The sequence below is a fragment of the Vicia villosa genome, linkage group LG1 (assembly GCF_029867415.1).
Source record: "Vicia villosa cultivar HV-30 ecotype Madison, WI linkage group LG1, Vvil1.0, whole genome shotgun sequence".
In the NCBI taxonomy this organism is placed as follows: domain Eukaryota; kingdom Viridiplantae; phylum Streptophyta; class Magnoliopsida; order Fabales; family Fabaceae; genus Vicia; species Vicia villosa.
In genome coordinates, this window is record NC_081180.1 from 193,305,732 (window position 1) to 193,333,633 (window position 27,902).

A 27,902-nucleotide genomic window follows, 5' to 3' on the forward strand; every position below is an offset into this window, starting at 1 on the left:
TATTAAATGACCAACTGATATAACTCATTTTTTCATGTTAAAATTAAAATAATTCAAGACTGGCCTAAATGAGATTTATGAACAATCACTACATGACTAATTTGAACTAAACCGGAAGCATGCCCCCGACTAAGAACTTATGTACGCGTGCATGCACGACTCGGACACATCATGTGTGCCGTGGTAGGGGTGATCAAAAATAAATGAAGGCTTCAAACCTTTTCATTTATGTCAATCAGTATCTACGTTGTTCCTATGGGTAAATGTGACTGTTAAATTTGACCTGGAGACAGCAAACCAACACAGAAATCCCAGGAACTTAAACTGACAGCATTTTACATCTCCATATATTACCGCGTCGTTAGCTTTGCCAGACTTCACAACCAAGATAACATCAGTAATTGAGCTGCAAAGTCAAGTTCACTTTGACCTGGTTTTGTATGTCTCCAAAAAATGGCATGCCCACAAAAGCACTTTAAGAACGCAGATTTTCAATCATATCCCACAGTAAGTCGTGAACTGACCAAAACTAACTTGTCAAGTGTGTCAGTACTTTAGCAGTAAAGAGTCATTTAAAACTGCATTTCGGGCTTGTTTTGGTCCTTATCTAATATCAGTATACTCAGGGAATGTTGTACAATCATCAAGGTCTGAGATTAATTCAGCTATATAATCATGTGGGATGACTCCAAAATTTTCCCTTTCCAATGAACTTTCCTCATTCAAATCAAAGGGGAGATTTCTATCCGTGTTAAACCCAAACTCACTAATAGAAGATGAAGGGAGATCCAATGCCAGTTCAGGAAGCAATGGCATTGGCGGGAATAATGGTTCAGCTTGACGGCGATGCATTTCACTAGAATCCACTGAAGCTCTTTTGGTCTTTCCCCTAGACGGCTTAGTAACATCGGAGATGGAAGACCTTTGCTTTCCAGAAGATTGTATCCTGGATCCAGGTCGAGACTTTGCATCATTTGTTGGGAATGTGGATGAAGCCCATCCAGATCTGTCTTCTTCACAAGCTCTCGTTACCTCCCTGAGGGAGAAAAAAACAAAAATGAGAAACACCATAAGCAACTCCAACAGTAGCAAAGAAAAAAAAATAAATGCTTCATAAACTAAGCATCAGGGGAAACAAATTTTAGCATTTATTGACAGATTGATAAAACTGCATTTTTTCAATAGCAATTTTTTTATGAGGTAAACAATCGCCAACTGCAACAATGAAGATTTATTTCACGTACACATTCACAAGTGTAAATTTATAAGAGAAACTCAATGAAGTCTCAACTCTGAAGTAGCATAATAGAACATACACTTCATTGGATCATTCACACACTTGGATACAGATTATAATATGAATCAGGGGAATTTTGTTTCAGCAAGACAAACAAAGAGTAATCAACTAGACTGTGCTAACTACAAGACAAGAAAATTATGACTGCAAAGTGTAAAGTTAAAAACACTGGTCAAAACTCCACAGTATTTCTTCAACAGATCAATGCAACAGAAATTAAATATAAAAAGTTTATAGTCGAAAGTGTATATCAATCTCCAATCACCAACATCAATCCTGTTGTCACATCCTATTAAATTTTTATATAAATACTGATTCATACATTTCAACAGAAGAACCAAGAAAAAAGACCAAATTTAAAGATTATAATATGAATACGTCAACTGTTCTGTGAAATGACACTTTCTTGGAAATCAAATACCTAAGTGAACCGGGTCCCAGAAACTCACAAGAATCTAAAATTATTAGAAAATAATTTGATAACGATCTTGATGGAAAAACAGTGTTCTTTGTGAGATTTGGACAGACCAGGCCACTGGACCAAATATTTGTTGGTAATAAAATAAAATAACTCCAAACTTGATTGACACATAATACCACAAACCAAAACCCATTACAAGCATTCAGCCATACCTGAAACGATTCTCAGCAGCAGAAAAACAATTTTTAAGATGATCATCTCTTGTGTGCTTATTTAAAGATGGCGGTGCTTCATCCCCTTTTATTGATAACTTTATAACAGATGGAAATGAGGATAAGGAATCACTTTCCTCTTTCGGGAACTCCAGGGTAATATCCACCTGATCTGCACTCACCGGCATGCCTTCACCCTGGTTAGAGAGGAATGTTTTGTCATTCTCTGGCCTACTCATGTCTTCCAGTGCAGCTGCCAGTAACTTCTTGCTCTGGGCCGAATTAGCAAATGTTGTCCTTTCGGAGGGTTTGTTCAGGGGATATTGTGAATGCTGGCCAATTGAAGTAAAGAAAGTTTGGTCAAAATAGAGACCATTGCTAGTGGCATGCGGATTTTGTCTGCGGTCAACATGTGATGCCACCTTCCGGGCGGCAGAAAGCAACGCAAAAAAGTGCTTCTGCAGTAATAACTCTCTATTTGCCTGTTCAGAAGCAACATCTAACAACATTTGAATGTTATCCTGCAAAAAGAAATCATGTTACAGATTGACAAGAAGAAAGCATATAGAGGTAAGAGAAAAATAGCTTGAGAACGAATAAAAAATTATTTAGATGTGTTAGAATTCTATGAATCTCATAGATTCAAGGAAAAAATAGAGAGAAACTCTAAGTAAGTCTTTGTACTACTTTGATATTCTGAACTATGATTCAACTACAATAGAATTGATAGACGTGAAAGAAGCAAGGAGGTGCCAATTAGTCATAAAGCTGTCATTAGTATATGTACTGGTCTTATAGGAAATGAGATTTCCTCCATAGCTGGGAACTTCTGATCTTGTTCTTCCTTCGTAAATTATAACCAACTCTAGTTAAATCCAATACTGTTGAGCAGAGGTTCACCTTAATTGTAAAGCCAAGAAGCTCTTTAAATTGGCGGGAGCAAGGAGGATTTAGGGGACATCATCATTGGCTAATACCATGCTTTGTAAGTGGGATGAGGAGTTTAAGGGTATGTACAACTTTCAGTTGCTGAGAGTTTTAGAGGGCAAGAGGCTCTCCATGGATTGTATCATGTAATCTGCCTTACTAAGAACACGTGGATAGGAGGATTTGCTTATATTAAGAGTCTCCCATTGGATGAGATATGACTTGACAATGTACTTATAAGTAGTAGGGGCAATCGTCGCCTTAATATTTTTTTTTTGTAAAGTTGAGTTAGACTCAACGCAAATCTTAATAAGGTATCACTATCAGAGTTCTAGTGTTATTATTAGTCATTTAGTTGTATTATAGGGATAATAGTTTTCCATTTACAATCATATATAATGTTTCTTTTCTTGTCAATATAGGATTTAATTAGTCTCCATATTTGATTATATTCCCAAGACTATTTATACCCTCATGTATTTTTGTCATTCATAGGAAATGCGGAGAATTTCACATGGTATCAGCAGTAGTTTTGATCAGTGATAAGAGAAAAAAAAGTTTCTCATGGATCTGAGCAGCTCATGTATCTCTGATGCCGGCCCAAAGGCAGCGGCTAGAAACACTGTCATGTTTGCCAAAGCAATTCCCAATACTGGATACAAATTTAATGGCTAAAACTATAAACTATGATGGGCCATAACTGTCCACATCTTCCTTCAAAGAAAAGGTGGAGACGACTACATCACTGGCGAGAGGCTAAACAGCCAGCAAAGTCTGATCCAAACTACATAAAGTGGAAACTTGAGAATAGTTTGGTTATATCATGATTACTCAACTCTATGAGAAATGAGTCAAGCGTAAATTTCATGTACTAGAATACTGGTGTAGAAACCTGGACTGCAGCCAAGGAAACCTACTCAAATATGGACGACACTTCAGCGATAGATGAGATCAAAAGCTACTTACACGTGGAAATTGATAGGCATTTCATCGAGGAGAGGATTGATAATGGGTTAATTTCCATTCAGCACACACCCTCATGTCACCAAAACGCTGGCATCTTGACCAAGGCACTTCAGAGAGCCAACTAAGAAAAATTCAGATTCAAGTTGGGCATGACTGACATCTATGACCCTAAGGCCCTAAGGCCAAGCCATGAAGGGACAGCTGTTTTGTTAGTATTAAATGTATCATAGGCCAAGCCAGCACACTAATTTTCAGATGAGATGTGTAAAACATAAAGGCTCTTGCTGCTGACCTTTTCTTGAACAAAAAAGAGGTCATGGATGAGTGCTTGAACAGAAATATCAAGCTTTTTCATCAAAGTCAGACTTTCTGCCATTTACACCTATTTATATTTCGATGCTATGTTGTTAATCTCGGAAAGCGGCGCGGTCAACCCCAAAATGGGAGCGGCGCGGAAGAGGGGAACGGCACGGTCGCTATTTGACTATTTATATTTTTTATTAATTAATAGTATATATTTTATATACAAAATGAAAATAAAAAACAAGAGTGTTCAAATTATAGTGAGGGGGTGGTGTTTAGGAAATGACACAACTACTTGGGCTTATGGCCCAAAAAACAAAACAAAAACAACAATAAAAAACTGGGGCCCATGATTATTAACCAAACTCTAAATTATGAGCATATGAGCATGAGAGAGAAGCTCTGTGAAGTTGTAAAAGCGCTGCCGCGCAACATTCTTGTAATTTTCAAGTAAAGAAAAAAAACAGCATTCTCTCTCTCTCCTTGCTGTTACTGATATGCTCTCTATCGCATGATCTCTCTTCAGAATCACAAGATCTCTCTTCTCTCTTTTCTATCGCGATCTATTTCACTGCTATGCTCTCTTTTCTCTCTTCTCTCTCGCCATTTATTTCACTGTTTGCCGGAAACATATTGTTTTCTGCGATCACGGCCGCGCCACCCGCTTTGCTCCGCACCAGACCCGTGATCATGGCCGCCCCACCCGCTTTCTCATTTCGCGCCGGACCGGTACACTTGGAAGCGGCCATGTCAAATTTTCCGTGCCGCACCAGCCGCTATTAACAACATAGTTTCGGTGTACCATACTACCCGAGTAGCTTATATATATAACTTAAGTGCACAGCAGCAACTGCCAGCAAGAGTTGGTTAGTTTAGTGGTAACAGAATTCTGTTAAGCTTAGATAGTCGTTTTGACCTCTATAAATAGTTATCTATTCTTTCAACATTACGCAAAAATTAGCCACTTCTAAAATTTACTGTTTATATTCTCCGGTTTCTATATTTTCCTTTTGCTTTCTTTGATTTTCTCTCATTTTCTTGCTTGAACAACTTCAAAGTTCAAACAAAAAAACAGTAAATAAAATTTGCAATATGAAGATAAGCTAAAATAGACAAGATCGCCACTATAAACTGCAAATAATAAAAAGTGGAAATACAAGACATGTTAAATTGTTGGTCTAACCTCTGTAACTTTAAGAGCCTTTCCCGAGCACGTGTTGTTGAGTTTCTCATGATTTGCATTGTCCAAGGAGAACAAGACATATTTTTGGAACAATTCTCTGAACCTCTCACAGCAATGGACAGGATGACGATATCTCCCCCTATATGCCCCACCAGCAGTCATTCCATAAAGCATTTCACTAACAAAGCTCCAGTTAGGACCATACTCATGAACAACTGCACATAATATTGCATCCTCCTGAGGCAGCCAAAAATCAGCTGATGGAATACAATCTCTGTACCAAATATTTCCCTTCTTCAATTTTTCGGCTTTTATCATAAAGACCCGTTTCACAGGCATTGGAGTGATGGATATTTTTCCTCCCATCTTACTCCTGCCAACTGTTTTCTGTTCCAACACAACCAGACTTTTACATGGATCTGATTCTGCATGTTCATCCTGCATATCTATTGAATTGGATTCTAAATCTGAATCATAATTGTCAAGAGAATCCCTCTTGTACTTTTTGGACTTCTTAAATCTCTTTTCTTCTTCACCATCAGTTATTAATTTAGACTTCTTGCGTTTTTTATGTCTACTTGAACTTGGAGTCACAAGATCAAGACTAGTGGCAGCATCATCATCTATGGCCATTGGCACTGCTCGTAGCTCATCTTTCACAGTTCTTGAGCTAGAGGTTAAAGATCCTTTTTTCAGAGATTTGAACTTTGCTTTCTTGGGTTTCTTTTTAGGCTTGAGCTTGGAATCATTTGGTGTTTGAGTCCTGCTGGAAAATGGAAGATAAAGATTTCTCAGATATTTTCATATTTAGAGTGTTACCTTGTTTCCATATATTTCAAACTATGGGAAACTATCAAACCTAAGCAGATTTTGAAGCCAGGATTTATACCAAAACCTTACCCTCACTGTAAACATAGCTCATAAACGAATATTAATTTATTTATAGATTCTTTTTTTAAAGCCAGTGAAGGAGGAGACAATGAAAGTCAGTGCTGACTTACTTTTTCTCTTCTTCAGCTTCCTCTTTCAGTTTAGCTTCATATTCAAGTTCTTCCATTAACTAAATGAACATTAAAGCAAACATATTAAACCATAACTACAAGAAGTCAAGAAAGAAAATAAAAGGATATCAATGTTGATTCAACAGACCTGATGTTGAGCCAAGGCCTCTACTTGCTGCCGATAAGCTGTTGTTGCAAAATCTGCATCCCAGCCTAATATGCAGACCAAGAAAAGATAGTATTCAGTCTCACAACTATATCATGCATACAAACCAAATAAATTTGTAAGTTAATTTTTGTGACAAAGAGCTGAATAAGTGGATATAATAGACATTACAAGCATGGAAAGTCATCTCCATTTTAACTTTTAAGAAAACTTAAAAAGGACAGGCATGTTAAGTATGTTTATAAATGGCTTCGGTCTACAAATTATTTTAAAGCATGTCTTCTAATTTATCAGCTAAACTATGTTAGAGGTATGTTATTTGAATACTGTCTCATCTGTATTTTTCCCTTTCCTGAGGTATAATCTAATGATTCCTGTTGGAATTATAAAATATTGGAATTATAAATTTGTATTTAGGAGTCAATACATGTACCTAGGAGTCTATGCCTAGAAAATTACATACATGTATCTAGGAACTAGCAACATCCTTGAAAATCTTATCTTGTATTTACTCTCTAGTGTGTATATAATCAAATTACTTGAGTGCATTAGGGACTCAAGCATTTTACCAAATATTCAATTCTCTACATGGTATCAGAGCTCTCGATCTTGAGAGACTTGCTTCCGCATAAACCCTAGCCGTCTTCATTTCGGTAAATTCTAAGTCACCTTCATCGTGACATTTTTTCCGCCTTCATTGCAGCCTTGTTACCCTTCATTGCAATTTTTTTTCTGCCTTCATTGCAGCCTTGTTACCCTTCATTGCAGCCTTGTTACACTGTCCGAAACACCTCACTCAAACCCCTCTTTATTTCTTTCATCTGTCAACCCTTCATTGCTGTCTTGTAGGCCCCTCTTGAGAAATATTTCATCTTCTTGGTATTTTTATTTTTAGCTTGCTTCTAATGGCTAAAAAAAGTTATGCTGATTACTCTTTATCATTCACCGAGGATGAGGTGAATCATTTAAAGGTTATACTTGACTCTGTCAGTAAGCCTTTTGGTAGTTGTTCTCGACCGACGACCGGCTTGAGCGTATGCTCTCAATCCTTTAGTGTTTGCGATAAAATCCCTAAGAATGCTTGGATTTTGGACTCTGGTGCCACCGACCATATGACATTCAATCCCAGTTGGATTTCATCTTACACCTCCTCTGAGAAGAACCGTTATGTTACGGTTGCTAATGGTTCTTATGCTCGTATTGATGGCTCTGGGAGTGTTAACTTGCAACCTTCACTTCAATTACAGGATGTGCTACATGTTCCCACACTCTCTCACAACCTAATATCTGTTCGTAAACTCACCCGTGATCAGAACTGTAAAGTAATATTTTTCACTTCTTATTGTGTTTTTCAGGATCTTACCACGGGGAAGACAATTGGAGTTGCTAAGGAAAAGGGAGGGTTGTACTACCTATCTAATGAACCAAATTGTTCGAAGGTGTTGGCTTCCTACTTGCAGACAGAGTCTTCGGTGTCCTCTTCTCATTCTGCCGCACAAATTTGGCTTCAGCACAAACGTCTTGGTCATCCACCATTCTCTTTAGTTAAGTCTATGTTTCCTTCTTTATTTTTACATCATTCAGTTGAGTCTTTTAAATGTGACGTTTGTGAGTTAGCTAAACATCATCGTGTCTCTTTTACTCCTAGTTCCAATAGAAGTGTTGAACCTTTTGATCTCATACATTCTGATGTATGGGGACCAGCACCTATTTCTAATATTTCGGGTGCTAAATGGTTTGTATCATTTATTGATGATTGTACTCGAGCAACTTGGATTTTCTTGATGAAGGATAAATCAGAAACACCGGAATTGTTTATTAGTTTTTTAAATATGGTACAAACACAATTTGGCAAGGGGATTAAAAGAGTCCGCTCTGACAATGGCAAAGAGTATGCCAATCACATCCTTTCAAATTTTACCAGTCAACGGGGAATAGTTCATGAATTTACATGTGTCGACACCCCACAACAAAATGGTGTTGCAGAAAGAAAGAATCGTCATTTACTTGAAGTTGCTCGAGCCATTCTCTTCCAAATGGCAGTTCCCAATTCATATTGGGGAGAAGCCGTTTTGACAGCTGCCTACTTGATTAATCGAGTTCCATCTCGCATGTTAGGTAATGTCAGTCCTGTTCAGTTTATGACTTCACGGTTTCCTTCTGTTTCTATTTTGCAGAGTCTCGAGTCTCGAGTATTTGGTTGTGTTGCCTTTGTCCATATCCATAAACAACACCGAAGTAAGTTGGACCCCCGTGCAGCCAGATGCATCTTTGTTGGCTATCCCCCAAACAAGAGAGGATACAAATGCTATCATCCTCCTAGTCGTAAGTACTTTGTCTCTAAAGATGTCACGTTTCATGAGAATTTAGCCTACTTCTCTCGTCCTCAGCTTCAGGGGGAGAGCATTCAGAATGTAGAATCTGATTCCGAATTTTTAGTCCTACCAGAGTTGCCCATGACTCCTCTCATAAGTCCTATTACCGGTCCTACAATTGAGTCTCCCGAGTCGGCTGTGAATCCTGTGTCAAGTCCTATTACTGATCCTCCTATTATTGATCCTGCTTCTCCAAATACAGAATCTGAGTCGCCTGCTTCTATTTTTGTCCCTCCTTTGTCGTCTGTTTTGCAGGAACCATCATCTTCTATACCAACAAAAACTAAGGCTGGTGAGCCAACCTTGGTGTATCAAAGAAGAAGTAAGCCCGACCTGCTCCAAACACAACTCCAATTGCCAGAACCGGAGGTAAGTGTTGAAACTCATAATCCTATTAGTGATTCCCATAGCTCTGACACTTGCGACACTAATACAGATGATTTGCCTATTGCTTTAAGGAAAGGGAAAAGGTCATGTGCCAAATACCCTATATCTCAATTTGTCTCCACTAAAAATCTTTCCTTGCAGCATCAAAGTTTTATTTCTGCAGTTGACTCTGTGGTCATCCCATCATCTGTTCAAGAGGCATTGAAAGATAGAAATTGGGTCCAAGCCATGGATGAGGAAATGAAAGCTCTTGAAAAAAATGGAACTTGGGAGATTGTTGATAGACGGGAAGGCAAGAAACCCGTTGGTTGCAGGTGGATCTATACAGTCAAACACAAATCAGATGGTACTCTTGATCGTTACAAAGCCAGACTAGTAGCAAAAGGATACACACAAACATATGGCATAGATTATGAGGAAACCTTTGCTCCAGTTGCGAAAATGAACACTGTTCGAATCTTATTATCTCTTGCTGCTCACTATGGATGGGAATTACAACAATTTGATGTCAAAAATGCATTCTTGCATGGAAACTTAGAAGAAGAGGTGTACATGGAAATCCCGCCGGGATTTGGCCCTTCATGTGGATCCAACAAGGTGTGTCGATTGAGGAAAGCCTTATATGGGCTAAAACAATCTCCTAGAGCATGGTTTGGAAGATTCACAAAAGCAATGGTGTACTTAGGCTACAAGCAGAGTCAAGGAGATCACACTCTTTTCTTTAAGCACTCGCATGAAGGAAAACTGACTATCCTTCTTGTTTATGTTGATGATATTATTATTACAGGAGATGATCAGGCAGAGAAACAATTGCTAAAGGAAAAACTATCGGCAGAATTCGAGATGAAGGACCTTGGACAACTCAAGTATTTTTTGGGAATTGAGGTTGCTTACTCAAACCAAGGCATTTTCATATCTCAAAGGAAGTATATACTCGATCTCTTGCAGGAAACTGGGAAACTAGGATGCAAACCTTCAAGTGTTCCCATAGAGCAAAACCACAAGTTGAGCCTTGAAGAAGAAAGTGCCAAAGTTGACAGAGTCCAATATCAGAGGTTGGTAGGGAAGTTGATTTACCTGGCACACACTAGGCCTGACTTGGCTTATGCAGTCAGTGTAGTGAGTCAATTTATGCATGACCCAAGAATGCGACACTTACAATCTGTTGATCGCATCTTGCAATACCTCAAGGCTACTCCAGGAAGAGGACTATTGTTCAAAAGAGGTGGAAGTTTAACTATAGAAGCCTACACCGATGCTGACTATGCAGGATCAATTAGTGATAGAAGATCCACTTCAGGTTTTTGCACCCTCTTGTGTGGGAACCTTGTCACATGGAGAAGTAAGAAACAAAATGTAGTGGCTCGATCAAGCGCTGAGGCAGAATTTCGAGCTTTGGCTCAAGGAATTTGTGAGTTACTTTGGATGAGGATCATTCTAAATGATCTGAAAATACAATGTGAAGGGCCTATGAAGTTGTTCTGTGACAACAAGTCAACAATCAGTATTGCTCATAATCCTGTTCAGCATGACAGGACCAAACACATTGAGATTGACCGCCATTTCATCAAGGAAAAACTAGACAGTGGTTTAATAGCTACATCCTACATTCCTTCTAAGCATCAACTAGCAGATGTGTTAACAAAAGGCTTGCCACCTGATCGTTTCAATCAATTGACTTGCAAGCTGGGAATGATTGATATCCATTCACCAGCTTGAGGGGGAGTGTTGGAATTATAAAATATTGGAATTATAAATTTGTATTTAGGAGTCAATACATGTACCTAGGAGTCTATGCCTAGAAAATTACATACATGTATCTAGGAACTAGCAACATCCTTGAAAATCTTATCTTGTATTTACTCTCTAGTGTGTATATAATCAAATTACTTGAGTGCATTAGGGACTCAAGCATTTTACCAAATATTCAATTCTCTACAATTCCCTTTCCTGAGGTATAATCTTAATGACAACCACTTCAATTTCTAAAAGCATAAAATAGCAACAGTTCCAAATAAAATTGAATCAGAAGGGTAGTGAGGTGCATACTTTCATATACAAGAGGCTCCTCATCTTCGTCAATTTCGGCTTCCATCTCCTCCTTATACCTTTCAATGCGATCCAATTCCCATTCAGTATCCTCAATCCTGACTTCAGATTCCAAGGCTGCTTTATCTATAATTGGATCCCACAGCTCTAGAAAACGAATGGCATATCGGTCAATAGGATGTAGCGCACTCTCAAATGCTGATAACGCCTGCCCAGCTGCAGCTGCAGCTTCTGCCATCTGGTTCACATCTGCCAGCATGTCAACATCATCTTCTTTGGCAACAACAGAGGGCGGTTTATCTTCCTTAGGATCACCTCCATTTAACATTAATGCATCCTCTTTATTCAAATTGGAAACAGATTCGCCTAATTCTTGGGGCTCATCATCCTCATTTGCATATTCATCCTCTTCAAGTCTCCCACTGGCTTCTTCTGTAAATTCCTGATTATCCACGGCTTCTTCCAGTTCAACTTTCTTCAGCGCCATATAATCTGCCTCATCTTCTACATGTTTTAATGCAGCCTCCACATCTGCATTGGTAACAGAAACTTCTCCCCTGTTCTGGCTTTTCTCCTTCGGCGTGTCTTTAATTGAAAGTGTTCTATGACCTGAAAATAGTTCCATCGGATCAAGCTTTTTGAAGAACTCAGTATTATAAGCCCCACTTTGTATAACCAAATCATCAAGTGCGCGCTTTTGCTTTGCTTTCTTCAAAATATTCTCCTCAATGGTGCTTTCACTAATCAATCGATATATATGCACTTCACGTGTCTGACCAATTCTGTGGCACCGATCTTGAGCCTGTTGATCCATAGCAGGATTCCAGTCACTATCATAAAAAATAACTGTGTCAGCTCCAACTAGATTGATACCAACACCCCCACTACGAGTTGACAAGATGAAAAGAAAATATTTGGGGTTTGTGTTAAAACGCTGCATTAAGGTCTGCCTCTCCTCTGGCTGCGTTGATCCATCTAAGCGCATGTAAGTATAACCATACAAATTAATGAACGCTTCTAATATGTCAAGCATCTTAGTCATCTGAGTGAATATCAGAGCTCGGTGACCTTCTGATTTTAATCTCCTCAGCAAAGTTGCTAGCTCCTGTAATTTTCCACAGTCGAATTGTATAAGTCGCCTATCTGGGAAATATACTTGACGACGGACAATTGCGGGCCTGATTGGTGACAACAGTGGTGACAGAATATCAGAGCATCGCTGCTTGTAAGATGGGTTCAGAAACACAGTTGTCTCCCTTTTACTGCACCAGCAAACAGGAGGGGAAGCTCGGGCGGCAGGAATGGCAAACATGAAACTTTCAACCACATCAATAGTCCTTTGAAATCGTTCAACTGGGGAGAGAACAATGTCAGCCAGTTTTGATGGGAACAAGTATGAAACAGGATTTGCCTTCTTTTGATAAATATCATATACAGGATGCCTTATGGTAACAAGCTCCCTTAGAGTGGTTGAGTAGATGGGTCGTTTTTTACACCTCAAGGAGTTCCACCATGCAATAGCTGCTGCACGTTCCTTGGCCTGTGATATTCTCTCTTCCCAAATTGCTTTTCGAATCTCTTCGAAAATGTTCGTTCCTTGCTGCCTTTTCTGACACTTCAGTCCAGGCTTAGTTACTTCCAGATCAGCCATATCAGTGCGTTCCATAATTAAAGTTGCAGGGGTCTCAATAGATTGCACTTCATCACTCTCCCAAGAAGTCATGCTATAGTCAAGATGAGTAAATAAAAGCCCCAAACCTTCTAAGTCAACTGTTGAAAAGGAGCTAGGCAAAAGCATGGAGCAAATAGAAGAACTTAACTGAATATCAATCCCACACATATCAAAAGAACTGACGATTGGACGACCCTCAAATAGGTCAGGATGATTACAAACTTTGCGAAGTTGCATGATAATACTGATCATCCCAAAAAAATTGGCATTTGCAAGAGTAGCTTGAGTCTCTGAGCTAGCAATAAAATCCTCGTACAAATTCCTCTGCCTCTTTGACAGCCTACAGTATATGACATGCTCAATTTTCATGGGAAGTTGCTTTTCTACATCTCTCTTTAATCGACGGAGTAAGAATGGACGAAGGACATTATGCAGGCGATCAACAACCTCCTTATTAACTTTTTCCTCTCCCTCTACCATTCCTGATATAGGATTACTAAACCAATCCTTAAACTCTTGGTGTGACTGGAAAACATGGGGCATCAAGAAATGCATGAGAGACCACAGTTCCATGAGATCATTCTGTAGCGGTGTACCAGTCAACAGAATTCGTCGTTTTGAATTGAAATTCAACAGTGTCTGCCACCTTTGTGATTTCCAGTTTTTAATGAGGTGAGCTTCATCTAAGATCAAGTATTTCCACTTTTTGCGCTTGAAAACTTTGGAATCCTGAATAACTAATCTATATGTTGTTATGCATACGTGAAATGAGTTTGGTTTTAACCATCCTTGTCTTTTATGTTTCCGCTCCTTTGCGCTTCCAAAATAGGTCAAAATTTTAAACGCAGGACACCATTTCAGAAATTCAGTCTCCCAGTTAAGCATCACACTAGTTGGCACTACAATTAGATGTGGACCCCAAATCCCCTTTTCACAGGCAAGATGTGCAAGCAAAGCTATAGTCATTATCGTTTTTCCAAGCCCCATTTCATCTGCCAGAATTCCATTCAGCTTTTTTTCATACATTGTTACGAGCCAATCCAATCCAATATGTTGATATTCACGAAGAGTGTACTTGAGTAGAAAGGGGGATTTTGTACGCACTTTAGTCGTGGAGAAGGTGTTTCCAGTTGGTTGTGCTGATCTTGCAGCAGCAGCTGCATCAGCAATTATATCGTCACTTTCTCTTTCCTCTGAATTTTCACAAGGTCCTTCCCCCTGTACTTCTGCCTGGGTCTGTACGGCAGCCAGTTGCTCGCCAGACTTCATATCTTCACCAACAGAAACAGTATGAACTTTCTGCTCAGCATCCTCATCAACATGGACCGGTGAATTCTGATGGCCTTCTGATGAAGCAGACTCATAATCAGACTCATCTTCCTGATCCCCATCATCACTCAGGTCCTAAAAAAAACAGAGGAAAAAATTTAATGATGGTCTTAATACCAATGAATTAAGCCATTAGCAACAACTAGAGATGAATACCACCTACCTTTTTATACCTTGCAAGTAGTTCCTCAACCGACATGTTACTCTCTTTTTGTAGTAATGCAATCTACATATAATTAAAGCTTGGACATGAGGATAACAAAACAATATATATAAACAAAGCTGACTGTAGGGGAAAAATAAGCTTATTAGCTCTTAACCTCATCTTTTGGATCAATTGTATCAACTCTGTCCAGTTTTTCTTCCTCAGATAAGGTTGTTTCATCATCCTGATCATTATAATCATTATAATGAAGTTAAGACACGAGATGCCAATCAACAAACGAAAATAAGTATATTGGTAAGACCTTCAAAATAATTAAATAAAGTATTCAACCGCCGACAACTTCTATAATATAAAATACCATCCAATACAAGTTATATTTAACATAATTCTTCATTCTGAAAAAACTTAAATTTCTATGGATAATGGAATAACACTAGAATTCTGATTACCAAAAACTTGTCATACACAACATTTGAATACATACGAAGCAAAGGTGATCACATCACATCTAGACATTCATTTGCTACCCAACTACGGGAAAAACTGTTCCCTTCATGTGCAAAGCCTTGATTGGCACATACTAATAGACACTATCAGATGGGTTCCAACTTGAGAAATAGGGCAGTTGCACTGATCCTGGGCAGTCTACTCATATTAATTAATAATTTTATATGCTGATAATTGATAAGCTGTCAACGACTATGAACATTTCTCAGAAAATTGCACATTTGACTGACTGCACATGTAAAAGAAAACTATCTAAGATAATCCCCAATGAGAGCCCCCAAATTGGCCCACATTGTACACGCTGAGTATATTAAAACTCGAGCACACTCAGAAAAATATTCTTCCTATTTTTCACACTTTATCACCAAGTAAACAACTGCGAGATTATATATGTGATAATGTTTAAATGTATCAAATAATAAACTTAAAGTATATGCAGTTCTTATTTTTCACTTTTGCAATAAAACAGGGAGATACATGGTCTTACACCATTCATAACTTCATACAGTATGTCAATGTCATAATTCAATATAAAATGCTGAAGTTTTCCAGAACATAAGATAGCAGAATATACAACTCAAAGAACAGAAATGTTGTGGTTGCATTACAAACTCTCAGAACAGTTCAGACATGCATTGTTTGCAACATAAATAATCATCATCTGCAATTACCAACCATGCCTACCTTATTGATGATCAACAAGAATTAAAACAAACAATAACGGAAATATGACAATTACGTCCTCACATAAACTAGTACCTTATCCTCTGTGCCAAACAAAAAGTCGCCATCTTCCTGACAATATGTCATAAGACACATAAACAACACAGTCAGCATAAGTAAACAGTTGGACATTGACAATAGCAAATGAAAAGTGCAAAAAGGGTAAAACATAATGAGAGTGAGGAAGTGGATAAAGATTGTTAATATAATATAAACTCGGATCAAAAAGATATCCATTAAATTGAAGGCAGGAAGAATATTGCTTGTATTGATTGAAACAGCAATGTGTGGTACATATAAGTAACGGGGGTCAAAGATCTCAAAGCCACATTATGGAATAACATAGTTGGTCTCACTATTTCGCTCCTTTACTAAAATCTAGAGCTATAAAAACAGGCCAACCTGGCCCACTCAGGCATCCTCACAATGGGATGAACGGAAAAGTGAGCTGTGAGAACACTCCATAGTTCTGTCAGCCAAGGCAGTAAAACAGGGCCTCTGTGTGTTGCCTTGTGCAAGCGCTCTTTAGTCACGTTGCGACAACTTATCTCCGCAACCAGCTGCTATGCACAGACGTGGACAATGTCATGCAGGTGACAATCTTTCTTCCTTAGTCTTCCTCTCCGCAGCTGACACTCACTCTCTTACCAACCACGGCAGTGCTAGTGTTTAAAGACAGATTCTGAACGTTTTGATGAATCTTGATACATGCTTATTATTATTCTATTATTAAGGACATGTTTTTTGTGCCAAATTTATTTTTTTATACTTTTCGTGTATATGGGTTGGCCCAAATCAACTCAAGGTAACCTGCCTCAACCTATGGGTATAGTGGGCCGGGCTGTCTCACGAGTTAGAGCCTACTTTCCGATAGTACTCCAATCAACCTAATTTTCCTGCAATTTTTGCATTAGTGCTAGAGCTTTTAGCACACATTATCTCCTTAACTTTCCTTGCATGCAAAACCACAAATTACAGGAAGATCTCTCACATTGCTGATACAAAATAGTTGTACTTTTCCCAACCATGCCAAGGGCTTTCTGATAGACAATGAATCTAACATCTAAACTAAGATAATTTGAATAATAAAAAGGACAGGATGGACTTGATATTTTTTAAAATCAAATTTACAGAACAAAAGAACAAGAACGACGGTTGTTTAAGTTGCAAAATACCACAACAACAATTAAGCACCAGCAGTGTGAACAATTCTTCTTTTCTGACAGAATAGAAAAGTTATATGCATTAATCGATCAAGGGTAAATATTTGCCAAAAAAATGCAATGTCACCTCTTCATCAGAAAAATCAAATGGAACATTTTCATTGGCTGCCTCAATGGAAACCTCTTTACAACTTCCAAATTGATGATCCTCATTTTGAGATAGATTGTTTGTTGGTGTAGCTACATCACCATTATTGTCATCCTGAAATTAAAAAATTGAGCATTACACTAAGTCCTTAACTCAATATGCCATTCAAAGTGGTAAAATTAAACACATACAACTTACACAACGTCGACCAGGGACCGTGCCGGAGTTGCTTGTACTTATTTTGCTTATAGATATATGATCTCCATTTTCTGTGTATTTTAACCATGCCCTATGTCAGAAACAAGTATAACTTGTGCAAAATAAAAAGGCAACATACCCAATACTGGTTCTTCCTGACCATCAACACCATCAGTTCTAACTATTTTTTCACCATCTTCACTACGATCTGGACTACTTTCATGCCTTGTCAATTCTCCTGATTGTAAAGAAACCAATTGCCTAATAAATTATCCAATGGTCTATTAAGGCAATCACTATATATATTGAGGCAAAGCTAGACACCAAATGGTTTTCTTTTAAAAAGGTATATACTGGATCAACTTAGCTATCACTATGTAACATATTTTTATGTGGTTTATATTGCCTTCTATTAGAGAAAGTAGAAAGATAGAGAGAGTTTTCATTTTCTGTTATAACAGAATTGCTATTTTCATTTCATTGAATAGTTACAAGGGCACTTGTGCATTATATAGCACAAGTGGTAAACCTGTGATAGCAGGTAGTAACCTATTGAGACTGACAGCTGTCAGTTGCTTAGCTAACTAATACTAACACAGCTTATACCTTCAATACCCCCCCCCCCCACAAACTAAGGGGGGCTTGCAACCCTAAGTTTGTGAATTAACTCAAGAAATTTTGTAGAAGCTAGGGGCTTGGTAAGAACATCAGCAAGCTGATCAGTACCAGGAATGTGCACCACTTGAATTTGCTTGGCCAGAACTTTTTCCCTTACAAAAAATAGATCAATTTCCATATGTTTGGTTCTGGAGTGAAGGACAGGATTATGAGCTAAAAGCACTGCAGACTGGTTATCACATAAGACAACTGGAGGTTTGGTAGTGATGCAAAGTTCAAGCAATAAGGTCTGAATCCAGAGCAGATCAGCAGTAGCTTGAGCTAAGCTTCTGTATTCTGACTCAGTGCTTGATCTAGCCACAACAGGCTGCTTCTTAGACCACCAGGAGATAAGGTTGGGCCCAAAAAAGATGGCAGCACCAGAAGTGCTGCGCCTGTCATCAGGGTCAGAGGCCCAATCTGCATCACAGAAAACATGAAGAGTGGGAGCAGCTTTGGGAGACAAAGGACTAAGGGCCAAGCCATGATGCAGAGTGCCCTTGATGTACCTGAGAATTCTTTTGACTGCAACCCAGTGAGTGTCAAGAGGATGTGACATAAACTGACAGACTTTGTTAACAGAGTAGGTGAGGTCAGGCCTAGTAATAGTGGCATACTGCAAGGCACCCACCACAGATCTGTACATGAAGGGATCAGAGAAAGCTGCAGAACCAGTTTTGGTCAGTTTGCAAGTAGACTGCATGGGAGTAGAAACAGGACTGGACTCAAGCATATGAGTTTTCTGCAATAGATCCCTGAGGTATTTAGTTTGAGTTAGCAGCAGAGAACCCTGAGCAGTGTGTTTAACTTCTATGCCAAGGAAATAATCAAGCTCACCAAGGTGTTTAAGAGAGAATGCAGTATTCAGTTTGGAGATAACCTCTTGGAGGAGATCAGGGGAGCTGCCAGTGAGAATAATGTCATCAACATAGACAAGAAGATAAAGAGAATGACCTTTGGAAAAATAGGTGAAGAGAGATGGATCACATTTGCTGGGTCTGAATTGTAGCTGAATAAGGGCTGATTGCAGTCTTTCAAACCATTGTCTAGGGGCCTGTTTAAGGCCATAGAGAGCTTTGTTGAGCTTGCACACAAGAGATGTGTCAGAATGAAGAAAACCTGGAGGCTGTACCATGTATACTTCTTCAGTCAGCAAGCCATTCAAGAAGGCATTGTTGACATCAAGCTGATGAAGTGGCCACCTGTGAGTAATTGCAATGGTAAGGATGACCCTGATAGTAACGGGCTTAACCACAGGGGAGAAAGTTTCAGTAAAATCGAGACCATGCCTCTGATGAAACCCCTTAGCAACTAGGCGTGCCTTGTACCTACTAATAGAGCCATCAGGATTCTCTTTAAGTCTAAATACCCACTTGCAGCCAATAACATTTTTGTGAGAGGGTAAGGGCACAAGAGACCAGGTTTTGTTCTTTTGGAGAGCATCAAATTCCTCTTGCATAGCTGACTTCCAATTAGGATCAGCAAGAGCCTGTTTTACAGTCCTAGGCTCAGTGTGAGCAAGAAGTAATTTAGGTTCCAACCGAGGCTGAGCAAAACCAGATTTAGCTCTAGTCTGCATAGGATGATTGTTAACAGGTATGTGAGACACAGGAATAGAATGAGGAGGAATAGAGGGAGCAGACTGAGAGAGAGCAGGGCTGCTGGCAGAAGCAGTAGGAGAGACAGATTCAGAACAAGAGAGAGTACCACCAGAATTAGGAGAAGGAACAGACTTGACAGAAAGAGAACCAGAGGAAGGAGAGGAAGAGGGACTAGGTGGAACTCTATTAAGGTGTGGAGTGAGAGGACTGAGAATAGGACTAGAGCAGCTGGGAGCCAAAGAGGTAGAAGTAGACTCAGTAGGCACAGAATTGGAGAAAAGAGTAGGGAAAGGAAATTTAGACTCATTAAAAACCACATCCTTAGAGATGTACAGCCTACCATTTGGGGCTAAGCATCGATAACCTTTATGAGAGGTAGAATAGCCCAAGAACAAACACTCTTGAGATCTAAAAGCCAACTTGTGAGTGTTATATGGTCTTAAAAGAGGAAAGCAAGAGCAGCCAAACACTTTAAGAAAGCCATAATCAGGCTGCTGATGAAACAACAGTGTAAAGGGAATAGCAAACTGCACTGAGGCAGATGGCAGCCTGTTAATAAGATAAACAGCAGTGGAAAAGGCATAGTCCCAATAAGAGAGAGGAAGAGATGCTTGGCTAAGTAAAGTAAGCCCTAAATCAACAATATGCCTATGTTTCCTCTCTACTACACCATTTTGATGGTGAGTATGAGGACAAATCAGTCTATGGATTATGCCTGAGGCTGATAAGTAGTTAGTAAAGGGTCTAAACTCCCCACCCCAGTCAGACTGAACAGATTTAATGGGGAGGTTATGCTGCAGTTCAACCATAGCCTTGAATTTTTGAAAAACAGGCAGAGCCTCAGACTTATGCTTGATAAGGTACAGCCAAGTGAACTTGGAATAAGCATCTACAAAGGAAATATAGTAGAAATAGCCAGAAGTAGATTTAAATGGAGAAGGACCCCAAAGGTCAGTGTAAATCAACTCAAGAGGTTGAGTATACACAGTGTGTGAAGTAGGTGAGTGAAGTCTATGTGATTTACCAACACAACAAGCTGAACAGAAAAGATCATTGGCTTTATTAGTAAAGGGAATATTACATTGTTGTAAAACTAGTCTAAGAGCATGTGTATTAGGATGCCCAAGCCTAAGGTGCCACATGTAGGGCAAACTAGAATTTACAGAAATAGAATAAGCACTATGTGCAACATTATTGGAAGACTTGGAAATGGAAGCCAAAGGAGACGTAGCAGACTTGGAAACATTGATAGAAGGAAACTCATAAAGACCATCAGCACCAACATGACCTTCTAGTAAAGTAGCATTAGACACCTGACATTTAACAAGACAATGATTAGCAGAAAAGATGAAATAGACATTGTTATCTTTTGTAAATTGACTAACACTAAGCAGATTTTTGGTTATAGCAGGAACATGAAGAAGATTCTTAAGTGTGAGATGTGTGGGAGGGTGTAAAGGAGAGGGAAAAGAGCTGGAGCCAGCAGTGCTAATAGACAGACCTTGTCCATTCCCTACATAGATCTGATCATGTCCCTCAAAGGGAGTCAATTGCTGCAAGTTGGAGGCATCATTAGTAACATGATATGATGCTCCTGAGTCAGGAAACCAGGAACCTGAAGTGGAGGGCACTGAACTGGCCACAAAGGCACTTGGAGCTTGAGCAATAGCTGTAGGAACAGGTGCAGAAGCTGCAGGAACTGAAGCTGGAACACCAGCCACAGGAAGACGAGCCCACACATAAGGAGAAGGTTGAGGTGCAGCTGGAGGAGCCTGAGTGTAATAGACACCAGGCCACTGAGGTTGCACATAGGGAGTAGATGCTTGTGGAGCAGAAGCCTGAAACTGATGATTAAACCTGTGCCAGCATTGCAACGCAGTATGACCAGGTTTGGAGCAAACCTGACACTGAATTTGAGACTGAGAAACTCTACCACCTCTGCCTCGATAGAATCTGCCACCACGAGTACTCCTGCCACCTCTAAAGGAATGAGACTCCTGAGACTCCTGTACAGGCTGAGTTGAAGGAACAGGAGTAGAGGAAGCAACTGTGGAAGAAGGAGGCTCTTCAGTAGGCGTAGAAGGAGCAACAGAATGAGTGAGGTTGAGTGAGACCAGATCTGGAGGAGAAGTTTTCTTGAATTTGTTGAGGCGAAGTTCATGAGCTAACAGCAGTATTTCCACTTCATCCAGATCCATAACACCAAATTTACTCTCAACAACAGAAACAACAGGAGCATAATCAACAGGCAAACCTTCTAAAATGACATCAATGTGATGAGATAGAGGAATAGGATCTCCAATGGAAGCCAAGGCATCAACAATGGTGCGAATCTTCAGAAGATATTCTTGAACAGAAAGCGTATCAAGTGTGAGTGCACGTAACTCAACACGAAGGTGACGCGCTCTAGCACGAGTTTGTTTCTGGAAGTAGCTGAACAAACGATCCCACAGTTCGTGCGAGTGTGTGCATCCAAGCACGCGTGAGAGAATCTCGCTTGATAACGTGGACTGAAGCCACGAAAGAAGCATCTGATCCTTGTGGATCCACGCAGAGTACGCCGGATTGAACGATCCGGCACGACGAGCCGCTTCGGAAAGAAATTTAGGAGGAACGCGAGCGCAAACCACCAGATCGGTGAGATCATGAGCGTTGATGTACGGCTCCACCTGTTGGCGCCATAGATGAAAATTCTTTTCATCGAGCTTCTGCGCGATCTTGAGTGAGAAGTGAAGACGACGAGAATCGTCGGAAACCGGTGGCGGCACCGGCGGATTGTCCGGCGAACCGAGATTGGAGTGTGTCGGCGACAGCGGCGGAGTAACGGAAGCCATGGATCGATTCAGAAATCTGATACCATATTAGAGAAAGTAGAAAGATAGAGAGAGAGTTTTCATTTTCTGTTATAACAGAATTGCTATTTTCATTTCATTGAATAGTTACAAGGGCACTTGTGCATTATATAGCACAAGTGGTAAACCTGTGATAGCAGGTAGTAACCTATTGAGACTGACAGCTGTCAGTTGCTTAGCTAACTAATACTAACACAGCTTATACCTTCAATACCTTCCATTAAGTGAGAATAACGCAGCTTTTCAGAGACAAAAAGTTTGGCTGACATAATAAAATTGTCATATTCTATCCCTCTCCAAAATAGAATATTTATTATTAAGAAAAATCACCTTTATCTCCAGCATAACGTTTGAGTAACTCCTCAATTGGAAGATCCATTTCATTCTGCAAAGCTGCCAATTCCTCTTGCCTTTCTTCTTTAGTTATAAGAGCCTCATCTTCTTCGAGGGTTTGCTCATCATCATCCTGGAAACATTACATTAAGATTATATCAGTGGAACAACAGACATGATAATCAATTGAGAGAGACAGTGCCAGTGTTGCTTATTTCCAAAAGAAAATTCATGGTTGAGAAAACTTCTTCAGAGTGCACATGGTTAAACTAAAACTTTTTTAATTAGAAAATGCAGAAACCCACCCTATTGCATAATGTTCTTTTAAAGATACAACTTTTTCAGTAAACACATGGTAAGTTAACAACAAAAAGTGAACCGCCAAGCTTATATCCCATTAAGTGGATTCAAGTGTCTTGTCAATGGCGGTTCATGGCGGAGAGCCAAAATCCCACCATACCAGCCGCTTAGCGGCACCGCTATAGCGGATTATGGCAGAAAAACCCGCAATATCGGCTGATATTTACCATTGCAGCGAGCCCAAAAACCGCCATGTATATCCGCCATAGCGGCCATGGCGTCGCTCTTTGATAACACTCACTCGACTGCATGAATCAAATGATATCATAATACATGAATAAGTTAAATATGTCACAATTAGAAAATAAATAAAGCATATCTGATTTAATGTTTTTTAAAATAAAAACAAATAATAAAACGGCTTTATCTTTGGTTGTTAAACAGCCAAAATAAACCTGCGTAATGGAACCTTATATATCTGAACTAGCAAGCAGATCATAGATTTATTTCAATTTCAAAAGAAAGACAGCACAATCAATTCCTGTTATCATGCAGCATGAATCTAGTTTCCAAGAAATACAGATTTCGGTAAAACATTCTACAGATAAACAAACATCGAAACCAGTTTAAAGTTCATGCAGAATAAAATGGCACCAATAGACGCCTGAATGTTCTGTAATACATTCCATATTAATGATGATAGCATGCACTTGATATAAAATAAATACTAGTGATAGTAGAAATTCTATCCGGGCTCCCAAGCGACAAGTTCCCATCATTGGCAAACATGTCAAGAAAGTACAGAATCTGATAGTGATATTCAGAAAATAACAAATTTACCGATACATCATCAGATTGTACATCATATTCTTCATCATTATCAGGTGTGATGGACTGATACTCTGTTGCAAAATGGATAAGAGTGGAGTTAGAAAAATAAGTAATTTCTACTTGTAACTTTAAAGTTACAACTCTTTACCCACCAACATTAGCTTCCAGAGGTTCATTGATGATGTCTCCATCTATATCTTTGCATTGAATACCTGTGTGATGCTCTGCAGAAATTTTCCCTGCTGGTGTATGAGTATCCACGAGATTCTCGGCCAACATAGTTGAGTATCTGAAAACAAAAGAAATTTAAATTAAATGTCAGAGTCAAGTGGAATGCTAGTTATTGTATAAGAAAATCGAAATAAATAAATAAAAAGGAAACCACCTCTCAGTTTGACCTAAAAGAAACTCAAGCTGTTTGTCACGTGCCTTTTTTTTCTTCACCTCGAGTTCCATTTGATGCTTGTAAAGAACCTAGGACCACAACAAAGGATGAAATGATGGATGTCAAAGGGCAACCATGATAATTATGCCAGCAATCAAATCAATTAAATGAAACACATTACCAGTTTTTCTATTTTTGTCCAAAATTTCTTAACATCCTTAGAAATATTTAGTGCAACTTTTCTTAACCGCTGCTCTTCTTCCTGTACAAGATGCAGTTCTCATCACACAACAGAACAGTGGGATTAAAAGAAACAAGTGCACAGTGACCATAACATGCTTTCTGTAAATTAATTTATTTATAGAGGAGAAATCAGAACCTTCATCTTCTTTTCACCTCTTGTAGCCTGATCTAACATGCCTTTGCTGGCTTTTAAAGAAACTTTCTTTGCCTGAGCTAATTTCCATTTCCTTTCTGACTCGAAGTCCTGCAAATCAAAAAGTATAGCAAACAAAATCATATAAAATAAAATGTTGCTGCAACAATCATTTCAGGTGTTGAGGTTGAAACAAGTAAGTACCTTTGACAGCCACACCATCTCTTCTAAAACATGGTCCCAATGAGTTTTGGGTCGTCTAGGATCCTTTGGAGCTTCAAGAGCCTGACATGGCAAAATTCAATTTAAAAAAATAAAAAGGGAAGAGAGCTATATTGTAGTAAAATAAACAAATAAAATTTTCCCTTTTGATGGTTTCTTTCTTGTTCTGAAAGGAAATGAGTATCTCTAATCTCCTTTCTAATTACTCTCGGCATGCATGGTAGTCAAAATCGCGATCCAACTCGTAGGATTGTGTGATTTAGTGACCTTAAAAGGGCTGGGCAATCCTGTGCGGGTGAAAAAACTCTGAATTTGGTGGGAATGGTGGGAATTGTGAAAACGTAGACACAAACGAGTTTTTCAAACCTGGAGAGATACACAAGCTGAACGGATTTCCGGGTAGGGACGGGGAAAACTGGTTTTTCAGTTAAAAACCCCTAAATCTCTTTTAAATTTGTAGGACACTTTTATGAGCGAAATGCACCTCTCTGTTCTTCACTTTTTCCTTTCTTGACACCATTCGTGAGTTTTTTTCCTTTAAATTTTTCGAATATTACATCTATGTTTTTTCCTTTGAGTCGAAACTTCTCTATTCTTCTACATTATTTTACTTTTACTTATTGGGTTTGGTTTTTTCTCTACAGTATAAAAGCTAAGGGGATTTATTTTCAGAGGTGTATCTGTGTGACATCTCACAGATTTATTTTAAGCTATTTTTTATTCACAGTCACGGTTAAAATATGCGATTTGCATTCTTGAGACTCCTTTCTGATCTTAGGTAGGATCTTAATTTTGGCGACCTTGTCACCATGAACCAATTATCCCAAAAGCTTAAGTTGTTGGGTGAAAGCAAATGACTGGTTTTGTATCTAACACCCCTCCTCGTGTAACACCCCCTACGACTTAAAGTATGGACAATGCAATTACCCATCGACATTGTGCTAAAATTTAACTTTTTATTTAGAAGAGTACAACAACAAGGATCTAACTCAATCACTTGGATAAAGAGCCTCTAATACTATTTTAGAATTATTAAGGGACTGCGTCTAATTCAACCCAAAGCTAGCACAAGGAGGAAGGATTGACAGGAAAAGTTATATCTAGTGTTAGAGATATATAAAATTAAATAACCCATGTGTCTCTACTTTACAAGCTAAGCTCTTGAAATAGTTGGCTCGTGACATGATATCAAAGCCTTTATGGACCACTACAGCTCAATCCTTTAGCACCCATTCTTTTAGTAACAAGTAAAATTCCAATACATGGTAAGTGAGCCTATGTACAGTCCACACTTCAAACCCAAAGAGCTCTTGCGTCTACTAAGCTCCCAGAGAAAGCCCAACAGAAAGGTCTCCAGCAATAGACTAAGCAGTAGTTCACAAACAATAATGAACTTGACGTCGTAGCTTGACCTAAATAACCTTAAGAATGAAGATCTCTATCAATGACCTTAATTTAATCAACAAATGGCATATCCAAGTACATTTGAAGATAAGCATAAACCCCTAGTCTACAAGCTAAATGAAGGAATTCATGGGCTCAAACAAGTTCCTCGTGTTTGGTTTGAATGTCGGGCTACAACCCTAATCAAGATAACTGTCAGTAAAAGTAAATGACATCTGTCCTTATTTGGTCTATCATATTTTCAGTACTACCTTAGTGTTCTGACCTTTGAGAATAACATCTTCATCACTGGAAGTTAGTCACTAGAAGTTAGTCACTTTGAGAGGCTCATCTATATGTGCAACTCTCTTTCCCCAAACAACTTGGACGATTGTATTTTTTTAGAGAAAGAGATCAAGAATCTCACGATGGTGTTATCCCAAAGGAAGATGTTCAAGATTATAGACTTAATGATTATTATTTCAAAAAGTAATTTGAATGCAATGCTACAAGCATTAAACTGTTAAATTGAATTATGCTATACCTAATGGGCCTAATTAACAGGCTGAATAGAATCTATACAAATGATTACACAATATAAAACTATATTTACAATTAAAAATCAACCAATTCTAATTCACAGATCGCAATAGGTGTTATTTAAGTTAGTTTTATCACATCCTAACTTCCAAATCCAATCATTAAGTAACCCTTTGTTGAATATAAACTAGTGTTGTCAAATAGCTACTATAGTTGCTTATAGTATAGCAGAATTTTAATAAACCTCTATTATTCCATGATAGGAATTCAATACAAGTATTGTCAAATAGCGACTATAGCAACTCTATAACACTCTAGAGTGGTGGAATTTGAACAAACAGATATTTTCTGCGATCCACAAGTGTTGACAACACTGTAGCACCGACACCTCTGAAAAAAGATGTGTCCGTGTCAGAGTCGGTGTCTGAAACCCACACGGATACTTGTGACTACATTTAATTATTTATTAAGATTACTACTGGTGTCAGTGTTTACGATGTCAAACAAGACTGATATAAATGTCTAAAGGACCAAAAAGAGGAAAGCCTAAAAAGTAGAGAAACAATAAAAAAAAAAAAAAACAGTGCAACAAATCAGAATCAGTGACTACACTATCATTCCACGGAAAAATTAACGCATGAAACCGAAAGAAGAAGAAAAAAGCAAAAACAGACCAAAAAAACACGTAAACGGCGAGAAAGAAGAACTAACCTTCGGCCGTTTAGCTTTATAATCATGATCAACCTTAGACCTTTGACCTTTAGACGCCATCACATTCACCACAACTCAAGCATCTAACATACCTATTTCACATAATAAAAAAAAACATCAAAAAAATTGATAAAACCTTGAGATGATGAATAACCTAACACGATTTGAAACTCGAAAGTGTTTCGCATGGCATTATGGAGAGACGAATAATGAATCGTACCTTGTAGAGCGAAGAATAACAAATCGTTGGGGATAGTGTAGAACGATGGTGAGAAACAGCGATTGATGATGGTGAAGAAACGAAGAAAAAACGAGTTGTTGTGAAGGGTTGAGAATGGGGAAAAGGAAGATGGAGTGAAACTGGGGATGTAAAAACCTAAGGAAGGGGTAGGAGAAGTTAGAAGAAGACGATGATGAAGGAAATTACAATAAGCTCAGCGAGGTGACGTGGATAGTGTAGCTTATTCTAAAAACGCCGTCGTATTTTGTGTATCTTAATTTTTAAGTAACTAATCTCG

General features: G+C 38.8%; 1 protein-coding gene across 5 annotated transcripts; it reads right to left on the minus strand.

Annotated features, from left to right (window-relative positions):
- LOC131644762 (protein PHOTOPERIOD-INDEPENDENT EARLY FLOWERING 1) lies at positions 1–27,825 on the minus strand. 5 transcript variants are annotated; one of them, XM_058915354.1, is made up of 21 exons: positions 27,605–27,825; positions 27,385–27,476; positions 24,733–24,813; positions 24,532–24,639; positions 24,334–24,414; positions 24,153–24,241; positions 23,980–24,056; positions 23,777–23,838; positions 22,634–22,769; positions 17,333–17,431; positions 17,194–17,264; positions 16,975–17,109; positions 15,721–15,756; positions 14,609–14,677; positions 14,452–14,514; positions 11,288–14,363; positions 6,459–6,523; positions 6,311–6,369; positions 5,310–6,075; positions 1,931–2,451; positions 1–1,036 (listed from the first exon to the last, which is right to left on the minus strand). In XM_058915354.1, the coding sequence occupies exons 2-21, from the start codon at positions 27,442–27,444 to the stop codon at positions 604–606; spliced, it is 6,087 nt and encodes a 2,028-aa protein (XP_058771337.1). In that variant the 5' UTR covers positions 27,445–27,476; positions 27,605–27,825; the 3' UTR covers positions 1–603. The 5 variants fall into 5 exon arrangements, with proteins under 5 accessions (XP_058771337.1, XP_058771335.1, XP_058771334.1 ...); XM_058915352.1 differs by having other exon boundaries at positions 17,354–17,431; positions 23,920–24,056; XM_058915351.1 differs by having other exon boundaries at positions 5,310–6,072; positions 23,920–24,056.
- Positions 27,826–27,902: the final 77 nt, after the last annotated feature.